At 43.4% G+C, this 19448-nt stretch overlaps 1 protein-coding gene and 1 pseudogene across 2 annotated transcripts; both read left to right on the forward strand.

The window, feature by feature from the left end:
• The first annotated feature begins 284 nt into the window (after nucleotides 1-284).
• LOC311103825 (C-reactive protein-like) lies at nucleotides 285-894 on the forward strand (annotated as a pseudogene). The gene has a single exon. The product of its transcript is annotated as a C-reactive protein-like (transcript).
• Nucleotides 895-5341: 4447 nt separating this feature from the next.
• On the forward strand, nucleotides 5342-18076 carry LOC311104428 (V-type proton ATPase 16 kDa proteolipid subunit c-like). The gene is made up of 3 exons (XM_084146264.1): nucleotides 5342-5634; nucleotides 15806-15989; nucleotides 16336-18076. The coding sequence occupies exons 1-3, from the start codon at nucleotides 5562-5564 to the stop codon at nucleotides 16538-16540; spliced, it is 462 nt and encodes a 153-aa protein (XP_084002390.1). The 5' UTR covers nucleotides 5342-5561; the 3' UTR covers nucleotides 16541-18076.
• Nucleotides 18077-19448: the final 1372 nt, after the last annotated feature.

Raw genomic sequence — 19448 nt, forward strand, 5'->3', positions numbered from 1 at the left:
GTAAAATTAGATTTATAAAACAGATAGAAATACACTTTATGGAACAGCGGGGACTGTGAAGCAACACAAACATAGACACATGCATACAAACACACGATAACATATACACTATACACACATGTACACATGGATTTTGTGTTATAGATATGTCGTAGTAGAGTAGAGGTCTGAGGGCACACACTTAATATGTTGTGAAATCTGATATGAATATATTGTAATGTTTTTTAAATGTATAACTGCCTTAATTTAGCTGGACTCCAGGAAGAGTAGCTGCTGCCTTGGCAATGGGGATCCATAATAAATACAAATACAAACAGACATTTATCCCTCAGAAGGGTCTTTCTACGGAAGCCTTCACCCTGTGCATGTGGCTGGCCACCGAGCTGGCAACAGGCAGCCGTGAGATCATCCTGTTCGCCTACCGCACAGAGTGCTACGACAAGTTCAACGTGTGGAGAAAGGCTGACGGCACCTACTGCCTGTACATGAGTGGGGACGGGGTTTTCTTCCACCTGCCTGAGCTCAGCACATTCCAGACCCACCTGTGTCTCACCTGGGAGTCTATGTCAGGCATGGCCATGTTCTACGTAGATGGGAAGAGGAGCATTAGGAAGGTGTATAAACCGGACACAAATTGCAGGCTGTCGGTAGAGTCATCCTGGGACAGAACCCAGACTCCTGAAGGAGTTTGACACCAAGCAGAGTTTTGTCTGAGGGATCAAAGACGTCAACATGTGGGACTACGTGCACTCCAATGCCATGATGGAGGCTTTGTATGCTGGGAAACGTGTGCCCAAAGGGAACATTTTTGACTGGGAAACCATAGAGCTCAAGGTCAACGGGAACATCAAGGTGATCACTAAAGACAGTGGCGGTCGGTGCTGTTTAAGATGAAGGAGGACAATTATTATTTTTATGAGCATGGCACTATTGTTATTACAGCATATTGGATGACTGTCACTCATATACCATTCACCCAGCTCAATGTAACATGGATAGGTTTAGGCTACTTACGACATAATTCTCAAATTTTCCCTATACCCATCATGAGGTTGCTACAACCTAGCCTATGAATGAAAGATTACAACGTGGGTGCACACAGGTCGAGATAAATTTGAGTAATCAAGGTGACAGACATTGACACATTCAATATCACCTTGCACAACATTCCTTGCATCTAGCTGATTTAGGGTGTAATCATTAGTCGAACAGTTGCAAACAAGAGTTTCTATTGGACAAATTCAGGTATGTTTATCCCCGTTTTGTTTGCTTCCGTTTAAGAAACGTTTTTCAACAGAATCGGCGGAATGACACCCCTGATCACACGCAAACACAGTTCACTTTCATAGCAGCCGGGGGTGCCTCGTAAGGATCTGACGGCGAGAGAGTAAACTGCCTCTTCCATCAATCCTATTAGCCAATCTTCAATCATTGGAAAATAAATTAAATGACCTATGATTACGCTTATCCTACCAACGGGACATGAAAAACGGTAATATCTTATGTTTCACCGAGTCGTGGCTGAACGACGACATGGACAACATACAGCTAGCGGGCTATACGCTACATCAGCAGGAAAGAACGGCTGACTCCAGTAAGACAAGGGGTGGCGGTCTGTGTATATTTGTAAACAACAGCTGGTGCACAAAATCAAATACTAAGGAAGTCTCGAGGTTTTAGCCTCCTGTAGCTCAGTTGGTAGAGCATGGCGCTTGCAACACCAGGATTGTGGGTTCGATTCCCACAGGGGGCCAGTATGAAAAATGTATGCACTCACTAACTGTAAGTCGCTCTGGATAAGAGTGTCTGCTAAATGACTAAAATGTAAAAATGTTTTAAAAAATTGCTCGCCTGAGGTAGAGTATCTTATGATAAGCTGTAGACCACACTATTTACCAAGAGAGTTTTCATCTATATTTTTCATAGCTGTCTATTTACCACCACAAACCAATGCCGGCATTAAGATTGCACTCAATGAGCTGTATAAGGCCATAACTAAACAGGAAAACGCTCATCCAGAGGCAGTGCTCCTAGTGGCCGGGGACTTTCATGCAGGGCAACTTAAATCCGTTCTACCTAATTGCTACCAGCAGGTTAAATGTGCAACCAGAGGAGAAAAAAAACTCTAGACCACCTTTACTCCACACACAGAGACGCATACAAAGCTCTCCCTCGCCCTCCATTTGGCAAATCTGACCATAACTCTATCCTCCTGATTCCTGCTTATAAGCAAAAACTGAAGCAGGAAGTACCAGTGACTCGGTTAATAAAAAAGTGGTCAGATGACGCTATTGCTAAGCTACAGGACTGTTTTGATAGCACAGATTGGAACATGTTCCGGGATTCTTCAGATAGCATTGAGGAGTACACCACATCAGTCACTGGCTTCATCAATAAGTGCATCGATGACGTCGTCCCCACAGTGACCGTACGTACATACCCCAACCAGAAGCCATGGATTACAGGCAACATCCGCACTGAGCTAAAGGGTAGAGCTGCCGCTTTCAAGGAGCGGGACTCTAACCCGGACGCTTATAAGAAATCCCGCTATGCCCTCCGACGAACCATCAAACAGGCAAAGAGTCAATACAGGACTAAGATTGAATCGTACTACACCGGCTCTGACGCTTGTCAGATGTGGCAGGGCTTGAAAACTATTACAGACTACAAAGGGAAGCACAGCCGCGAGCTGCCAAGTGACACAAGCCTACCAGACAAGCTAAACCACTTCTATGCTCGCTTCGAGGCAAGCAACACTGAAGCATGCATGAGAGCACCAGCTGTTACGAATGACTATGTGATCACGCTCTCCACAGCCGATGTGAGAAGACATTTAAGCAGGTCAACATTCACAAGGCCGCAGGGCCAGATGGATTACCAGGACGTGTACTCCGAGCATGTGCTGACCAACTGGCAAGTGTCTTCACCGACATTTTCAACATGTCCCTGACTGAGTCCGTAATACCAACATGTTTCAAGCAGACCACCATAGTCCCCGTGCCCAAGGACACTAAGATAACCTGCCTAAATGACAATGACCCGTAGCACTGATGTCTGTAGCCATGAAGTGCTTTGAAAGGCTGGTCATGGCTCACATCAACACCATTATCCCAGAAACCCTAGACCAACTCCAATTTGCATACCGCCCCAACAGATCCACAGATGATCTCTATTGCACTCCACACTGCCCTTTCCCACCTGGACAAGAGCAACACCTACGTTAGAATGCTATTCATTGACTACAGCTCAGCGTTCAACACCATAGTGCCCTCAAAGCTCATCACTAAGCTAAGAACTCTGGGACTGAACACCTCCCTCTGCAACTGGATCCTGGACTTCCTGACGGGCCGCCCACAGGTGGTAAGGGTAGGTAACAACACATCTGCCACGCTGATCCTCAACACGGGGCCCCTCAGCGGTGCGTGCTCAGTCCCCTCCTGTACTCCCTGTTCACCCATGACTACATGGCCAGGCACGACTCCAACACCATCATTAAGTTTGCCGACGACACAACAGTGGTAGGCCTGATCACTGACAACTATGAGACAGCCTATAGGGAGGAGGTCAGAGACCTGGCCGTGTGGTGCCAGGATAACAACCTCTCCCTCAACGTGATCAAGACAAAGGAGATAATTGTGGACTACAGGAAAAAAAAGAGGACTGAGCACGCCTCCATTCTCATCGACGGGGCTGTAGTGGAACAGGTTGAGAGCTTCAAGTTCCTTGGTGTCCACATCACCAACAAACTATCATGGTCCAAACACACCAAGACAGTTGTGAAGAGGGCACGACAAAGTCTATTCCCCCTCAGAAGACTGAAAAAATGTGGCATGGGTCCTCAGATCCTCAAAAAGTTCTACAGCTGCACCATCGAGAGCATCCTGACTGGTTTCATCACTGCCTGCTATGTCAACTGCTCGGCCTCCGACCGCAAGGCACTACAGAGGGTAGTGTGTACTGCCCAGTTCATCACTGGGGCCAAGCTTCCTGCCATCCAGGATCTCTACACCAGGCGGTGTCAGGGTAAGGCCCTAAAAATGGTCATAGACTGTTCTCTCTGCTACCGCACGGCAAGCGGTACCGGTGCGCCAAGTCTAGGTCCAAAAGGGTTCTTAGTAGCTTCTACCCCCAAGCCATAAGACTCACGAACAGCTAATCATGGCTACCCGGACGATTTTTTACTTATCTATTTTTTACTTAACACTTATTTTTATTAAAACTGCATTGTTGGTTAAGGCCTTGTAAGTAAGCATTTCACTGGTCTACACCTGTTGTATTCGCCGCATGTGACAAATACATGTTTATTTTATTTGATATTATAACTGTGGACTGATCTCTACACTGTTCAGATTTGATTGATTGGTTCATTAATTGATTGATTGGTTGATTAGACCATTAGAAAAATGCTAGGTCTACACATCAGCCATATAATTGACTGTCTGAATAAGGACCCATTAGGTATGGTGTTCAGTTACTACTACAGGCTGTTACATGTTGCAATGTAATACTGTAAATGTTGCCTAATTATCTCACCACACTCAACAGGAGGATGGTAGCAGAGATCAACTGCCCCCTTGCATTGAGGATTTCAAGTTTAAAGCCGACCCTGGTATTGCAGGCATTGTTTCCAGGAAATAGGATCCCCCATTGTACTGAATGGGGAAATGGCCATTTTCGTGGTCAATATTCGTGGATATGTAAAAAAACTAAAAACACAATCATAGTACTAATAATTGCTTATATTTCACCAGAGGTACAGTTTGTCCTTGGATCGATTACTTTAAAATCACACACAGACAAAGTTAAAAGGATAATTTAGTTGCTAATGGCAGCCTGCAGTATCTCGGTCGGCCTTCAACTTGATATACTCAATAAGAGGTGGCAGCACTGAGCTAGCCTGCAACGTCACTTCCTAAAGTAGCTCAAAATGTGTATGCGATGTTTCAAAAAAACTCCTCCATGTAGCAGGATGGTGACACGCTGAAATGACACTTGCTGATCTTCAAACGTGCCACTGAGTTTCTCATAGTAATCAATGGGGTGACGTCATCGATGGCTTCTTCCATATTTTTCTTTCAGACTATGGTAGCAGGACATCCCCTGCCACAACCAGGCAGGCATGAATAGTCCAAACACAGCCTGCAGCGGACCATACCACTATGACTACAAAATTAGGGATGTCATCTAATTTCTTTGATGATTAAATTATATAGAAACAACGCCTACCCTTCTTGGCAACAAATTATATTATATTTTTATCCTTACGCGAACGAAATGGACATGAAATGACACGCAGGATATTTTGGACACCCCTACATCGACATAATGGGACATGACCAGTGGACTGATCATGTGACATTTCCAGTGTCGCCATTTTCTGCAGCTACACCGGTGTTCCTGTGAAGAGGTGGCTTCTTCTTGTCGTTCCTGTGTTGCATGAAAGGGCCTTGCAATTGACAGTGCTGAGAATCGACAGAAACGTTGACGTTTGGTTTATAAGAAAGGAAATACACGGTTGTGCGTTTTCACTGTCAGTAGGTTTTCCCTGAGCGCGTGGAAGAATGTCGTCAGAAAGCCCCGAGTACTCCCCGTTCTTCGCAGTGATGGGAGCCTCTGCGGCTATGGTCTTCAGCGGTAAAGTTAACTATCACAACCCTCGTTTAATCATATGTCTCATATGCCTCGTTCGATCATAAGCTGTGTGTGTGTGTGTGTGTGTGTGTGTGTGTGTGTGTGTGTGTGTGTGTGTGTGTGTGTGTGTGTGTGTGTGTGTGTGTCGTGTTACTCTCGGCCGAAAAGGAATTTTGTGTCGAATATGGAGCGGGCAAGAAAAAAAAAAGCTAGGAGGATGCGGTTGATTGTTATATAACTGTCCATCACACCTGTCATGTGAGGGGGTAGGGATTCGGCCTGGAGATTTCCATCATAGCAGATGACGTTGCCATTAACGAAACAAGCTGGCCAATTTCTATTGATACAGTTTGATGTACACAACAGGTCAAACGTTTTAGAACACCTACTCATTCAAGGGTTTTTCTTTATTTTTACTATTTTCTACATTGTAGAATAATAGTGAACACATCAACTATGAAATAACACATGGAATCATGTAGTAACCAAAAAAGTGTTAAACAAATCAAAATATATTTTATATTTGAGATTCTTCAAATAGCCACCCTTTGCCTTGATGACAGATTTGCACACTCTTGGCATTCTCTCAACCAGCTTCACCTTGAATCATTTTCCAACAGTCTTGAATGAGTTCCCACATATGCTGAGCACTTGTTGGCTGCTTTTCCTTAACTCTGCGGTCCGACTCATCCCAAACCATCTGAATTTGGTTGAGGTCGGGGTATTGCGGAGGCCAGGTCATCTGATGTAGCACTCCATCACGCTACTTCTTGGTAAAATAGCCCTTACACCGCCTGGAGGTGTGTTGGGTCATAGTCCTGTTGAGGAACAAATGGTAGTCTGCTCAACTTGCTCAATTTCCACATTATTCATTACGAGACGTAGTTGAGGTTTAGGGTTTAGTGAATGATTTGACCCAAATACAATGCTTTTAGTTTTGGAAATATTCAGGACTAACTTATTCCTTGCCACCCATTCCGAAACTAACTGCAACTCTTTGTTAAGTGTTGCAGTTATTTCATTTGCTGTAGTCGCTGATGTGTATAGTGTTGAGTCATCCACATACATACACACACTGGCTTTACTCAAAGCCAATTGCATGTCGTTAGGAAAGATGGAAAAAAGCAGGGGGCCTAGACAGCTGCCCTGGGCAATTCCTGATTCTACCTGGATTATGTTTGAGAGGCTTGCATTAAAGAACACCCTCTGTGTTCTGTTAGACAAGTAACTTTTTAACGACATTATAGCAGGGGGTGTAAAGCCTTAACACAAGTTTTTCCAGCAGCAGACTATGATCGATAATGTCAAAAGCCACACTGAAGTCTAACAAAACAGCCCCCACAATCTTTTTATCATCAATTTCTCTCAACCAATCATCAGTCATTTGTGTAAGTGCTGTGCTCGTTAAATGTCCTTCTCTATAAGCATGCTGAAAGTTTACAGTAAAATAGAGTTGTATCTGGTCAAACACCATTTTTTTCTCCAATAGTTTACTAAGGGTTAGTAACAGGCTAATTGGTCGGCTATTTGAGCCAGTAATGGGGGCTTTACTATTCTTAGGTTGCGGAATGACTTTTGCTTCCCTCCAAGCCTGGGGGCACACACATTCTAGTAGGCTTAAATTGACAAATATGGCAAATAGGAATGGCAATATCGTCCGTTATTATCCTCATTGTTAATAGACAATACTTTTTTCACCTCTTCCACAGTCACTTTACGGAGTTCAAAATTACAATGCGTGTCTTTCATAATTTGGTCAGATATACTTCAATGTGTAGTGTCAGCAATTGTTGCTGGCATGTCATGCTTAAGTTTGCTAATCTTGCCAATGAAAAATTATTAAAGTAGTTGGCAATATCTGTTGGTTTTGTGATGAAGGAGCCATCTGATTCAATGAATGATGGAGCTGAGTTTGCCTTTTTCCCTTGTTTCATAGGGTTGTTTCTTCATCTTTTTATTCAGTTTAGTCACATGATTTCCCAATTCGCAATACGTTTGCCAATCGGTTGTGCAGCCAGACTTATTTGCCATTCCTTTTGCCTCATCCCTCTCAACCATACAATTTTTCAATTTCTCATCAATCCACTGTGATTGTAAAAACTGTTGTCATTTTATTAATGGGTGCATGCTTAATAGTAACTGGAATAAGCAATTTCATGAATGTGTCAAGTGCAGTGTCTGTTTGCTCCTCATTATACACTACGGACCAACATATATTCTTTACATCAACAACATAGGAATCACTACAAAACTTATTGTATGACCTCTTATACACAATATTAGGCCCAGCCTTTGGAACTTTGGTTTTCCTAGATATGGCTACTATATTATTATCACTACAGCCAATGGATTTGGATACTGCTTTCAAACAAATCTCTGCAGCATTAGTAAAGATATGATCAATACATGTTGACGATTTCATTCTAGTACTGTTTGTAACCACCCTGATAGGTTGACTAATAACCTGAACCAGGTTGCAGGCACTGGTTACAGTTTGAAGCTTTCTCTTGAGTGGGCAGCCTGGTGAAAGCCAGTCAATATTTAAATCACCCAGAAGGTATACCTCTCTATTGATATCGCATACATTATCAAGCATTTCACACATGTTATCCAGATACTGGCTGTTAGCACTTGGTGATCTATAGCAGCTTCCCACCAGAATGGGCTTTAGGTGAGACAGATGAACCTGTAGCCATATTACTTCAACAGTATTTAACATGAGGTCCTCTCTAATCTTCACAGGAATGTGGTTCTGAATATAAACAGCAACACCTCCACCATTGGCATTCCTATATTTTCTGTAAATGTTATAACCTTGTATTGCTACCACTGTATCATCAAAGGTATTATCTAAGTGCGTTTCAGAGATTGTCAGAATATGAATGTCATCTGTTACTAGCATATTATTGATTTCATGAACCTTGTTTCTTAAGCTACATATGTTATCCTGGGCTATTTTGAGCACTTTTCTTCTGGGATGCTTACTTGTTTTTATTGCTTTACTGGGAAGCTTAGCAGCAGTAGATGTGCTCATGTTCTTTATGTTAGTGTAGGGTGAGCTGGCCACGGTGGACTGCCTCCTCGGGCACACCGGCTCAGTGCTAACAGTATACATCTGGTTCCTAGGCACATGATCACTGCAGGATCAGCAGAGGCAACCAGGACAGCTAGAGGACACAAACCAGGTTACCCACATTGTGTCTACCAACGCCCCTGATGTAATGTACACTTTCTTAAGCATTTTGACAACTCTGCGTCACAATGGTAGGGATTAGCTGAGCTGAGCTTGGGTCATTGCTAAGTCATTGTCTCAACGCAGCCTTATAATGATGTGAAAGGATCCAGGAACCCAAATTATTTGGGTGGATCCCATCCTCCTTATAAAATGTGTTTTCTTTCCTAAAAGTATCGATACACTCATTGAGCTGCAATAATCACGTAGCCAGTTGTGAAGAGCAAGAATCCTGCTGAAGCGTTCAATTCCACGATTCAGAGAGGGCACAGGGCCAGATATGATGTTTTTTTTGTTAGTGTCTAGCAGAGAGTCAATCGGCTCTTTTTAAAATCCAGTTTCAACTGTTCAGAGCTGCCCTTCATAATGTCATTATATCGATAGAATCGATTTCCATGTCCTGACATAGAACATTCGGGGGCAGCTTAGTAATGTCATTTACTCGAGCTCCGGGATAGGACATTGTTTTTGCACCAGGAACGGTCACATTTCTTACCATGGATCTGTCCAAAATCACGGCTGGCGAGAAGGATGAGGAAATCCGCCTACTCCCACGCTTCACAGGATGCAGGCCTCCGACAGAGAATCCCCACTCGATCCAGAGCAGGGACGGAAGGTTGCCGACGTCGACTTCGAAATCGTAGTAGTAGGCACTGCAGCCGCAAACACAGGCACCCCCAGCGACGATGTTGCAGGAAGATCAGGCTCCAGGAGGGCGACACTATTCGTTGTTTGTATCCGCTCCGGGCCTCTCGTGGGGAGTGTAGACTGCTTTGCGGGAGGTTGCTGTCTTCGGTTTCCACGGCTCGTGACATGCGACCATCATTGATTGCCTTTCTCCTCATGCTGTGCTCCTTCGACGGCGCTATCAGATGGGGGAGCTCCGGGCAACACTGGCCGGTCAGATAACGACAAACGACAAGGCGGAGATGCTTGAACGCCGTCCAGCCACCGGCGTAGAAAATGTAAACATTCCACTCTGTCTTCCCCAGTTTCTTACGTAGGCTGGCGACCTGTGTGATCAAGGAAGCCACCTCAAGCCTATAATCCTCGGCAAGTAAGCAATTGCCGCATTGGAACTCCGAGTGATCCGGTTTGTCCCAAAAAAAAAGCGTAATACAGCTCCTACAGCGCTGGAACCGTTAATTTAGTTCTCCAGACAGAGGGCTCCATTGCAAAACTCATCTGGTACCAACTTCGTTAGCTTGATGGCTAGCAGCTTAGAGTCTCTGTCAAGCAGGCTTCAACCTGTCTCTTAAGCGCGATTCCGGGACAAGAAATAGCTGTTAAACGCTAACCGCGTCGTGGAATTCAGGCAAAAATATGTTCTGTATTCGTATTTTGTCATCAATGCAAAGGGTGGCTATTTGAAGAATATAAAATATATTTAACGCTTGTTTGCAACTGTTGGACTAATGATTACACCCTATATCAGCTAGATCCAGGCAAGAGTGTGCAAGGCGTGTGAGTGTCACTGTCTGTCACCTCAAATGTTTATCTCGACCTCTGTGCACCTATGTTGTAATCTTTCATCCATAGGTTAGGTTTTAGCAACCTCATGTTGGGTATAGGGAAAATTTGGGGGCAATAGCATATACATCAGTATCATCGGCATACAAGTGCAGGTTACAATGTTACAGGTTACAAGTCGATATTGTTAATGTAAACTGTAAAAAATACAGGACCCAGAATCGACCCCTGCGGGAACACTTTCGTAATATCCAGGAAACCTGAATTAACACCATCAGTAGAGTTGAGTTCTACAGTGAGGGGAAAAAAGTATTTGATCCCCTGCTGATTTTGTATGTTTGCTCACTGACAAAGACATGATCAGTCTATAATTTTAATGGTAGGTTTATTTGAACAGTGAGAGACAGAATAACAACAAAAAAATCCAGAAAAACGCATGTCAAAAATGTTATAAATTGATTTGCATTTTAATGAGGGAAATAAGTATTTGACCCCCTCTCAATCAGAAAGATTTCTGGCTCCCAGGTGTCTTTTATACAGGTAACGAGCTGAGATTAGGAGCACACTCTTAAAGGGAAGATGAGGAATTTGTACGCTTCAGTTCATTTACTGTTTTCCAAAATTTAGAAGGATCTCCAGCGGAGTCAGAGATGGAGCTTAAAAAGTAGCTTGATTTAGCTAGCTTAATCGAGAGTACATTTGTTTCTCAATAATCTGAAAGATTGCCAGTCCACTACAGAGTCGGTTTTCCTTGCTTTGGCCCAGGCCTGATTTCTCATCTGAATGAGCTCAGAAAGATCTAACCATTTGGTTTTCTTAGGAGCTGTCTTTGAATTGTTCAAAAGGGACATATTTATCTGCCAGAGGAATAATGTTCTAGAGCCAACTCGGGGTAAGGAATACAGGAGATAGTGGCTAAATCAGAGTAGAACGTGTCATGTAAAAATCCCTGAGGAGACTTTTTAAAATCTATCTTAATTAAATTAGGATTAGTATTTTGCTGTTTCGTATCTCTAGTACATACTATAGGACAATGATCACTGAGATCATATGCAAATACTAGACAAATAATTATGGGGGTTATTAGTAAGAATTAAATCAATCAAAAGAGGAGTTAACAGGGTTTTTCACATTTAGCTGTGTGGGTTTTGAGAGCAATTGTCAGATTTAAAATAAATGCATATACTTTTAAATTGATCTGAGGCCGGGGACAGCCAATCCAGACTGGTGTGGCTCCTGTTGCAGGGTTGTGGCTGCCATAGGGGGCAGGAGTGCAAAGGCGAATTGAGTTATTGCACATGTTCATTTCAGTGTAGGCGTTCCGTAACAAATATGCAAATACATGCTAGAACGTGCCAATAGGATCTCGCTAGCTCGTGCTTCACTCTGCCCACCACCTTGCTTGTTCTACCCACTATGATTAATTTGCTCCCATTGGAAACGACAGGCTGTGGTCTTGAGTTAGTTAAAAAATCTTTAGCTCAACGAAGGCTCTGCGGCTGAGCTATCCACATTCGGATGTCTTCGGAACCGCTGGCGGTTTCGCAGAGAGAATCATCTTTATCTTCACCGCGCGCACACAGTTCAGGCGAGGTACCCAGGCCAGTATGCATGGGTGGAAAGTCCCTGGCCGTCATTAAGCTTGTGAGTCATATGACTGCGGGTGAAAGATGTGTTTAGGAGAAAGAACTTGAAAGACCAGTGACTTCTTGTAGGCTTGGGCGGTATACTGGGGTATTTGGAAATAGCCATGGGATGGTTTTTCAATATCGTCAGTACCATTTGAAACTATTTAGAAATGTGAATATTTGTAGCTACTTTTTAAGTAAATACCTGCAGTCAACTTCTGCAATACGTTAGGAGATTAAAGAACATTGCATTCTTCATTTCATCTGTCACATAATTTTTCATGATGTAGTCTCCAGTCACGGGGTGGTTGTTTACAAGCACACAACGATGAGAGACCGGAGCCTTGTGAGTCACTCACTGTTGTGCAGCACGCGGCAGGTGATCTAGTTACAGGATGGAATTCACAACTAAATGTTTGCCAGATAGACAGTTAACTTAATAGTTATAAGATATCTCAAATGTGTTAAATGCTCTGCAGTTGTGCATTTAGTTTGCAAATTTAGTAGCTAGTTAGCTGTCTAGCTAAATGGTTAGCTTCTTCCAAAATCAAGCTTCGCTTGGTAACAGCAGAGAATCCCCTCCTGGATCAAGAGCCTTGCTGTCAAATATTTGTTTTATTGGTGCACCAAAATGTGAGTAGCATTTCTGAGTTACTTGAAAAACGTTGAGCTGGAATGTCTGTCTTGCAAATAGTTTAGGTCAGAGACTGTATAAAATGTCTGCAGTGCGCTCCTTAGCATTTAGTTAGCATTCTCTGTGATTTTACATGTACTTGTTAGCATTGCTAACCTTCTGATTAGAGTCTCAGTGGGGTTTGAAAATGGCGCCCCTTGTGTTCAGTGATTATATTACCAAATATCTCGGTATGGCACAAGGTCGGTATGACAATCTGGATACCGCCCATGTCCAACCTCTTGTGTGCGTGCCCCACACTGATATTTGTGGAGGAGGTGTGAGAATAGGCTACATGGCTAATTAGAGTAGTTTGGACAATAGGCTGGTTAAACCAGACTGACTGACTGGCCTCGCTCTCTGGCATTCTTTCACTTCAGTTTGGCTAGGCTAGCTCTGTGCTGAACCCCTATGTCCCCATGTATCTCTCATTCAGGGACTAAAATTAACACCTGCCAAATGCGGGTAGATTTTGGCATTGGCGGGTCACATTCCCCAGCCATGTTGGCAGGTGGTCAGGCTCCACATTTACATTTCACTCGCATTTGTGAATAAAAATAGTCAAGTATGATCACATTTATAGACAAATTAATTCTGCAGTAGCTATTTTCAAAGTATTTCTACCATTTTGTTTCATAGCTGGTAAATGATTTGCACAGTCAAAGAACTACAAATCCTATAGCCTATCCCACCTCGCGCTTCAACACTGCATGTGAAGAGCTGAGTTGAAAGATTCATTTTTAGAAGCGTTGCACAAAGGTTGGTCTAATTTACTTGAAACGAAACTCTACTGAAGTGAGACTTTGTCCTTGTCTCTTGGCTATTTACACTGAACAAAAATATAAACGCAACATGCAATGTGTTGGTCCCATGTTTCATGAGCTGAAATAAAAGATCCCAGAAATGTTCCATATGCACAAAAAGCTAATTTATCTCAAATTTGTTAGTGTGCAGAAGCCTTCGACACCCGAGGAAGAGAAGCATAGAGCTGGGTTCACTAGTAGATGTGACATATTTAAGAATTTCATATTTTTTGATAGTATGATAGAAAGCTTACGCCTGTCGTATTGCTGTTTAGATATGATGACATGTAAAGGATGTATGCAGGTGCATTTCTCCTTTTGCCAAGATAATCCATCCACCTGACAAATGTGGCATATCAAGAAGCTGATTAAATAGCATGATCATTACACAGGTGCATCTTGTGCTGGGGACAATAAAAGGCCACTCTAAAATGTGCAGTGTTGTCACACAACACAATGCCACAGGTTTTGCGGGACCGTGCAATTGGCTTACTGACTGCAGCAATGTCCAACAGAGCTGTTGCTAGAGAATTGAATGTTAATTTTTCTACCATAAGCTGCCTCCGATGTCGTTTTTTCCCCCCCAATTTCGTGATATCCAATTGCGATCCAATTACGATCTTGTCTCTTCGCTTCAACTCCCCAACGGGCTCGGGAGAGGCAAAGGACGAGTCATACGTCCTCTGAAACATGACCCGCCAAACCACGCTCCTTAACACCCACCAGTTTAACCCGGAAGCAAGCCGCACCAATGTGATCGGAGGAAACACCATTCAACTGACAACCAAAGTCAGCCTGCAGGCGACCGGCATGCCACAAGGAGTCGCTAGAGCGTGATGAGCCAAGTAAAGCCCCCCCCGGCCAAACCCTCCCCTAACCCGGACGACGCTGGGCCAATTGTGCGCCACCCTATGGGACTCCCGGTCACGGCCGGTTGTGACACAGCCTGGGAACGAACCCGGGTCTGTAGTGATGCAGTGCCTTAGACCGCTGTGCCACTCTGGAGGCCACTGAGGAGTATTTCTTTCTGTAATCTAAAGCACTTTTGTGGGGAAAAACTCATTCTGACTGGCTGGGCTCCCCAGTGGGTGGTCCTGGCTCCCAAGTGGATGGGCCTATGCCCTCCGAGGCCCACCCATGGCAGCGCCCCTGCCCGGTCATGTGAAATCCATAAATTAGGGCCTAATGAATTTATTTCAATCTACTGATTTCCTTCTATGAACTGTAACTCAGTAAAATCTTTGAAATTGTTGCGTTTTTTATTACATTTACATTTACGTCATTTAGCAGACGCTCTTATCCAGAGCGACTTACATTATTGTTCAGTATACCTCTTGCCCATGCCTCCATCAAGCCAATGCTTTTTTAGATTTGTGGAAAGTAATGAACAAGTGTACACTTCAGGAGAAAGGAGATATTATTGGGGGACACACCTTGTTTTCTCTGGCTACATCTGGAGTCTTTCTCTCCGTGGCTCTTTTTAAAATAATATTTCCTTAAATCCTCGCATCCTCTTTCCTCGCTGAAAGAACTGACCAGGTGAAAGCCATCCTAATGATGAGCTGAGTTGTCACCATATTGTTTATACCTGTCAAGTCTTTGCCAATCAGTACAGTTGAAGGGGAGAAGAGGACTGATTTTTAAGCAATTAAGGCAGCCATATAGGCTCAAGAATTTAGGAACCTTGGCAATCACAGATAGGTGCGAGCCTCAGAGTTCGGGATGTTGGCAATGAAGAACTTGATCTACTTCCCCAGAGTCAGATGAACTCGTGGATACCATTTTTATGTCTGCTTTCAGTTTGAAAGGTGTGTTAACTAGCGTTAGCACAATTGGTAACTAGTGCAATGACTGGATGTCTATGGGAACAGTCATTCCAGTCATTGCGCTAATGCTAGTTAGCATTGGCTCGCGACTGTATCTATAACTTCCTTCATACTGGACGCAGAGACATACAAATGGTATCCAAACTATCCCTTTAGATGCACACAAACTCCCCTACCTCTTCAAACTCCTGAAACCATTGTGATGGTGCTAATGCATTTGTTGATCTATTGAGTTTTCCTCATAGATGTAAAGACTTACGAAGCGTGGAAGGGAAGCTTACCTCTGGTTTTCGTTGGTCCTTACCTGATCACTGAGCTGTTCAAAAAGTAATAGTAATGTGATGAAAACAGGCTTTGATCAACAAGCGCAAACAATACTGTCAAACTCCATTGCCTTTAATAGCCCCACGCTCTATAACGATCTAATCTCTCGTTCTCACGTTTTTTTTTAAAACTTGAAACAAGTGTGTTCTGTTGACCGAAATAGGATGGTCTTGGAATTCTGTCTTTTTGAAATTCTAAATTCTCCTTCTCTCCTCCAGCGTTGGGGGCAGCCTATGGCACGGCTAAGAGCGGCACGGGCATTGCTGCCATGTCGGTGATGCGGCCGGAGCTCATCATGAAGTCCATCATTCCTGTGGTCATGGCGGGTATCATCGCCATCTACGGGCTGGTGGTGGCGGTGCTCATCGCCAACAACATTTCAGAGAAAGTCACGCTCTACAAGTAAGAGCTCAGACAGTGCAGATGCTAGTTACCCATTCTCAAGTCTACCGCTAGGCACTGCATGTCTGAAACGATCTGATTGGTAGTAATATGGTATTGGCTCCACTTGATAGGATTGGTGGATTTTTCCCCATATTGTTTTTCAGAAGTGTTAGCGATGTACTACATCTGTAAACTGATGGTCTGATCTCTTTGGGATGCTATGACTGCAATTGTTTTAAATATTCCTCTCTCTCCCTCCCCATCACATTCTCCTTCTCTCCAACCCATCTCCATCCCTCTCCATCCCTCCTCTCACTTTCTACGCTCTCTCCATCTCGCTCTATCCGTCACCTCTCTCCTGTAGGAGTTTCCTCCACCTGGGTGCTGGGCTGAGTGTGGGGCTGAGCGGGCTGGCGGCTGGTTTCGCCATCGGCATTGTGGGTGACGCAGGCGTTCGGGGTACCGCCCAGCAACCCAGGCTTTTCGTGGGCATGATCCTCATCCTGATCTTCGCAGAGGTCCTGGGGCTCTACGGTCTTATCGTGGCTCTCATCCTCTCCACGAAGTAGAGAAAGAAAGAAAATAACAAAGTCCTTCCATCCGTCTGTGTATGTCGAGTCAACGCTACGTCATCCATTCCATATATAAACAACTAAGAAATACAGAACAAATTGGAGAGCATGCCTTTATGCCTGGTTCCAAATCAGCTCCCTTTAGCCACTTCTTTCCTAGTGACACTACTTAATATGCCATTTTAGCAGACGCTTTTATCCAAAGCGACTTACAGTCGTGCGTGCATACATTTTTTGTGTATGGGTGGTCCCGGGGATCGAACCCACTACCTTGGCGTTACAAGCTACTTGATGGTCCTTTGTAGATCTAATAGGTTTGAATAAGTGTTAGCTATATGGTAATGGTAAAGCCACATACCTACCCCCTACCTACCTACCTACATTGCTTATTCATGCCTGTCAGATCTACGAGGGAGGCATCTTGAGGTGTTATGGGCTGTGCCCCAAATGGCACCATATTCTCTACATAGTGCACTACTTTTGACCAGAGCTGTATGGGCCATAGTGCTCTGGTCAAAAGTAGTGCACTCAATAGGGAATAGGGTGCGATTTGGGACACGGCATGGGGTTGATTTGGGATTGGGTGGGAAGCGAAAAGCGTCTCATCTATTCCAGTCGTATCTCTTTTCCTGTACAGTCGTCCTTGAGTCCAGTGGTCAACCCCTTGTAAATGTAGTGATGCGTTCGTCCTGTGCGTGCGTATCGGTTTACCTCCTTCCTCCCAATTTCCTCTCATTTGTGTGTCTGCTAAATTGCTTTTATTATTGTTCCTTTGTTTTTGTTTTTTCTTTTAATGTCCGAAGAACTGACTGTTGGACAAATCATTTTATTTTTCTGGGGACCATTTTCACATTAAAGGACCTAACTAATACGAGGACATGGATAACTATATATTTTTTGTTTGGTTGTTTTTTCACTAATTATTTATGAAGATTTTGAAATGTTAATAAAACTATTTAAATGGAACAAAGTGTTTTGAAATGTTAATAAAACTGTTTAAATGGAACAAAGTGTTTTGAAATGTTAATAAAACTGTTTAAATGGAACAAAGTGTTTTGAAATGTTAAAACTGTTTAAATGGAACAAAGTGTTTTGAAATGTTAAAACTGTTTAAATGGAACAAAGTGTTTATCGAGTTCCCAATGAGAGGTATGTGTATAGCTAGGGTTACTATGGAGACTGTCTCTGATGTCCAGATGTGGGAGTTAACTGTGTTTATGGCGGCAGGCATGTAAAAGTGTGTGGCATGTGAGCGTTCGTGTGTATGCTGTGTAAGAGTGTGTTTTAACTCTAATATGTCATTCTCAACACTCATTCGTACCGTTGACCTGTAGTACTGGGGTGTAATCATTACTCCAAACGAAAACTAGACAGATTCTATTGGACAGATTCAGGTAGGTTCCCTCCCCGTTTAGTTCGTAAATGGTTTCTGTTGCAAGACGTAATGACTAAACATCAGCCGTGGGGTTGCAGTTGCTCACTGTCGGGCCTCGTCTGTCTAATTTCCAATTAAATCTCAACCTCCAAACCACATATTTTCTTGCATTATTTAATGATTTTCTGTAACAATTTTAGAATGGAAGAATAGCTCTTTACCCATTTGCATTGAAATTGTACATTCACTCTGTGTGGGGGGGGGGGGGGGGGGGGTAAATGCTTTGCTCAAGGGTTCAACGGCAGTATGTAGCACATGGATTTGGATATTGATTCCATTGCCACTGTGCCAGCACTACAGATGCAGGCTCAGTCGCTGCCAATTTCTCCCATCAGCTTTATGTGATTCGTTCCCAGCAACAAGCAAGTGGTGGTATGTATGAAATTGATCCTATATGTGCTGTAGTGTAGGAATGTTAAGCCATGTTCATGTTTCTACAGCAGCACTATAAATACACTTAGCGTTCACCATCTTCACCTCTATGCAATTGCACTATAGTTGGAGAGAAAACATTTCCCATATCGCAGCAGTTGGGTTGCATGACAATACAAGTATCCAATCACTGGCGGCAGCTGGGTGGGGTTTGACAATGTATTGTTTGTCTGTGTCCTGAAAATAGGTCATGATCGAGTCAAATGTACAGTATGAACACAGGACAATGAGCCAGATATTTCACCAGATGTATAAATGTGAAGCATCCAGTTGGCGTTTCTGCTCACTACCAAATATGGTCATGAGGAAGCCCATTGGAGCAAGATAGATTTGGCCAAATTTCTGCAAATGTTCTCATTGATCAAACATTTTATCTCCATACAGTTTTCTGTTTCCACAACTAAAATATGTAACAGAGTGCACAGCGTTTTGTAGACTATACCCTTTGCCAGAGTTTCAAAAAAATGTGTTTAGGAGTGCAAGGGCGAATGGAGTTACAGCACACGCGCACTTCACAGAGTAGGCGTTCCCTAACGTAAATATGGAAATACATGCTAAAACGCGCCAATAGCATCTCACTAGCTGGTGTTTGGCTCTGCCCACCTCTGCTTGTTCTGCCCACTAGGATTCATTTACTATCATTGGAAACGACAGACTCTGGTCTATCTTGGACCAGAGCCTGTTAAATAGCCATCACCAGCACATTAGAGGCTGCTGCTGCCTATTGAAATCACTGGCCACTTTAAGAAATGGAACACTAGTCACTCTAATAATGTTTACAGTCACTTTAATAATGTTTACATATCTTGCACTACTCATCTCATATGTATATACTGTATTCTATTCTATAATATTCTACTGTATTTTAGTCCATGCCGCTCTGTCATTGCTTGTCCATATATGTATATTTTCTTAAATTCCATTCCTTACTAGTTTTGTGTGTATTAGGTATATGTTGTGAAATTGTTAGATATTACTGCACTGTCGGAGCTAGAAGCACAAGCATTTCGCAACACCCGCTATAACATCTGCTAAACA

This window comes from Coregonus lavaretus (assembly GCF_964263955.1).
Source record: "Coregonus lavaretus genome assembly, chromosome: 28".
NCBI lineage: Eukaryota > Metazoa > Chordata > Actinopteri > Salmoniformes > Salmonidae > Coregonus > Coregonus lavaretus.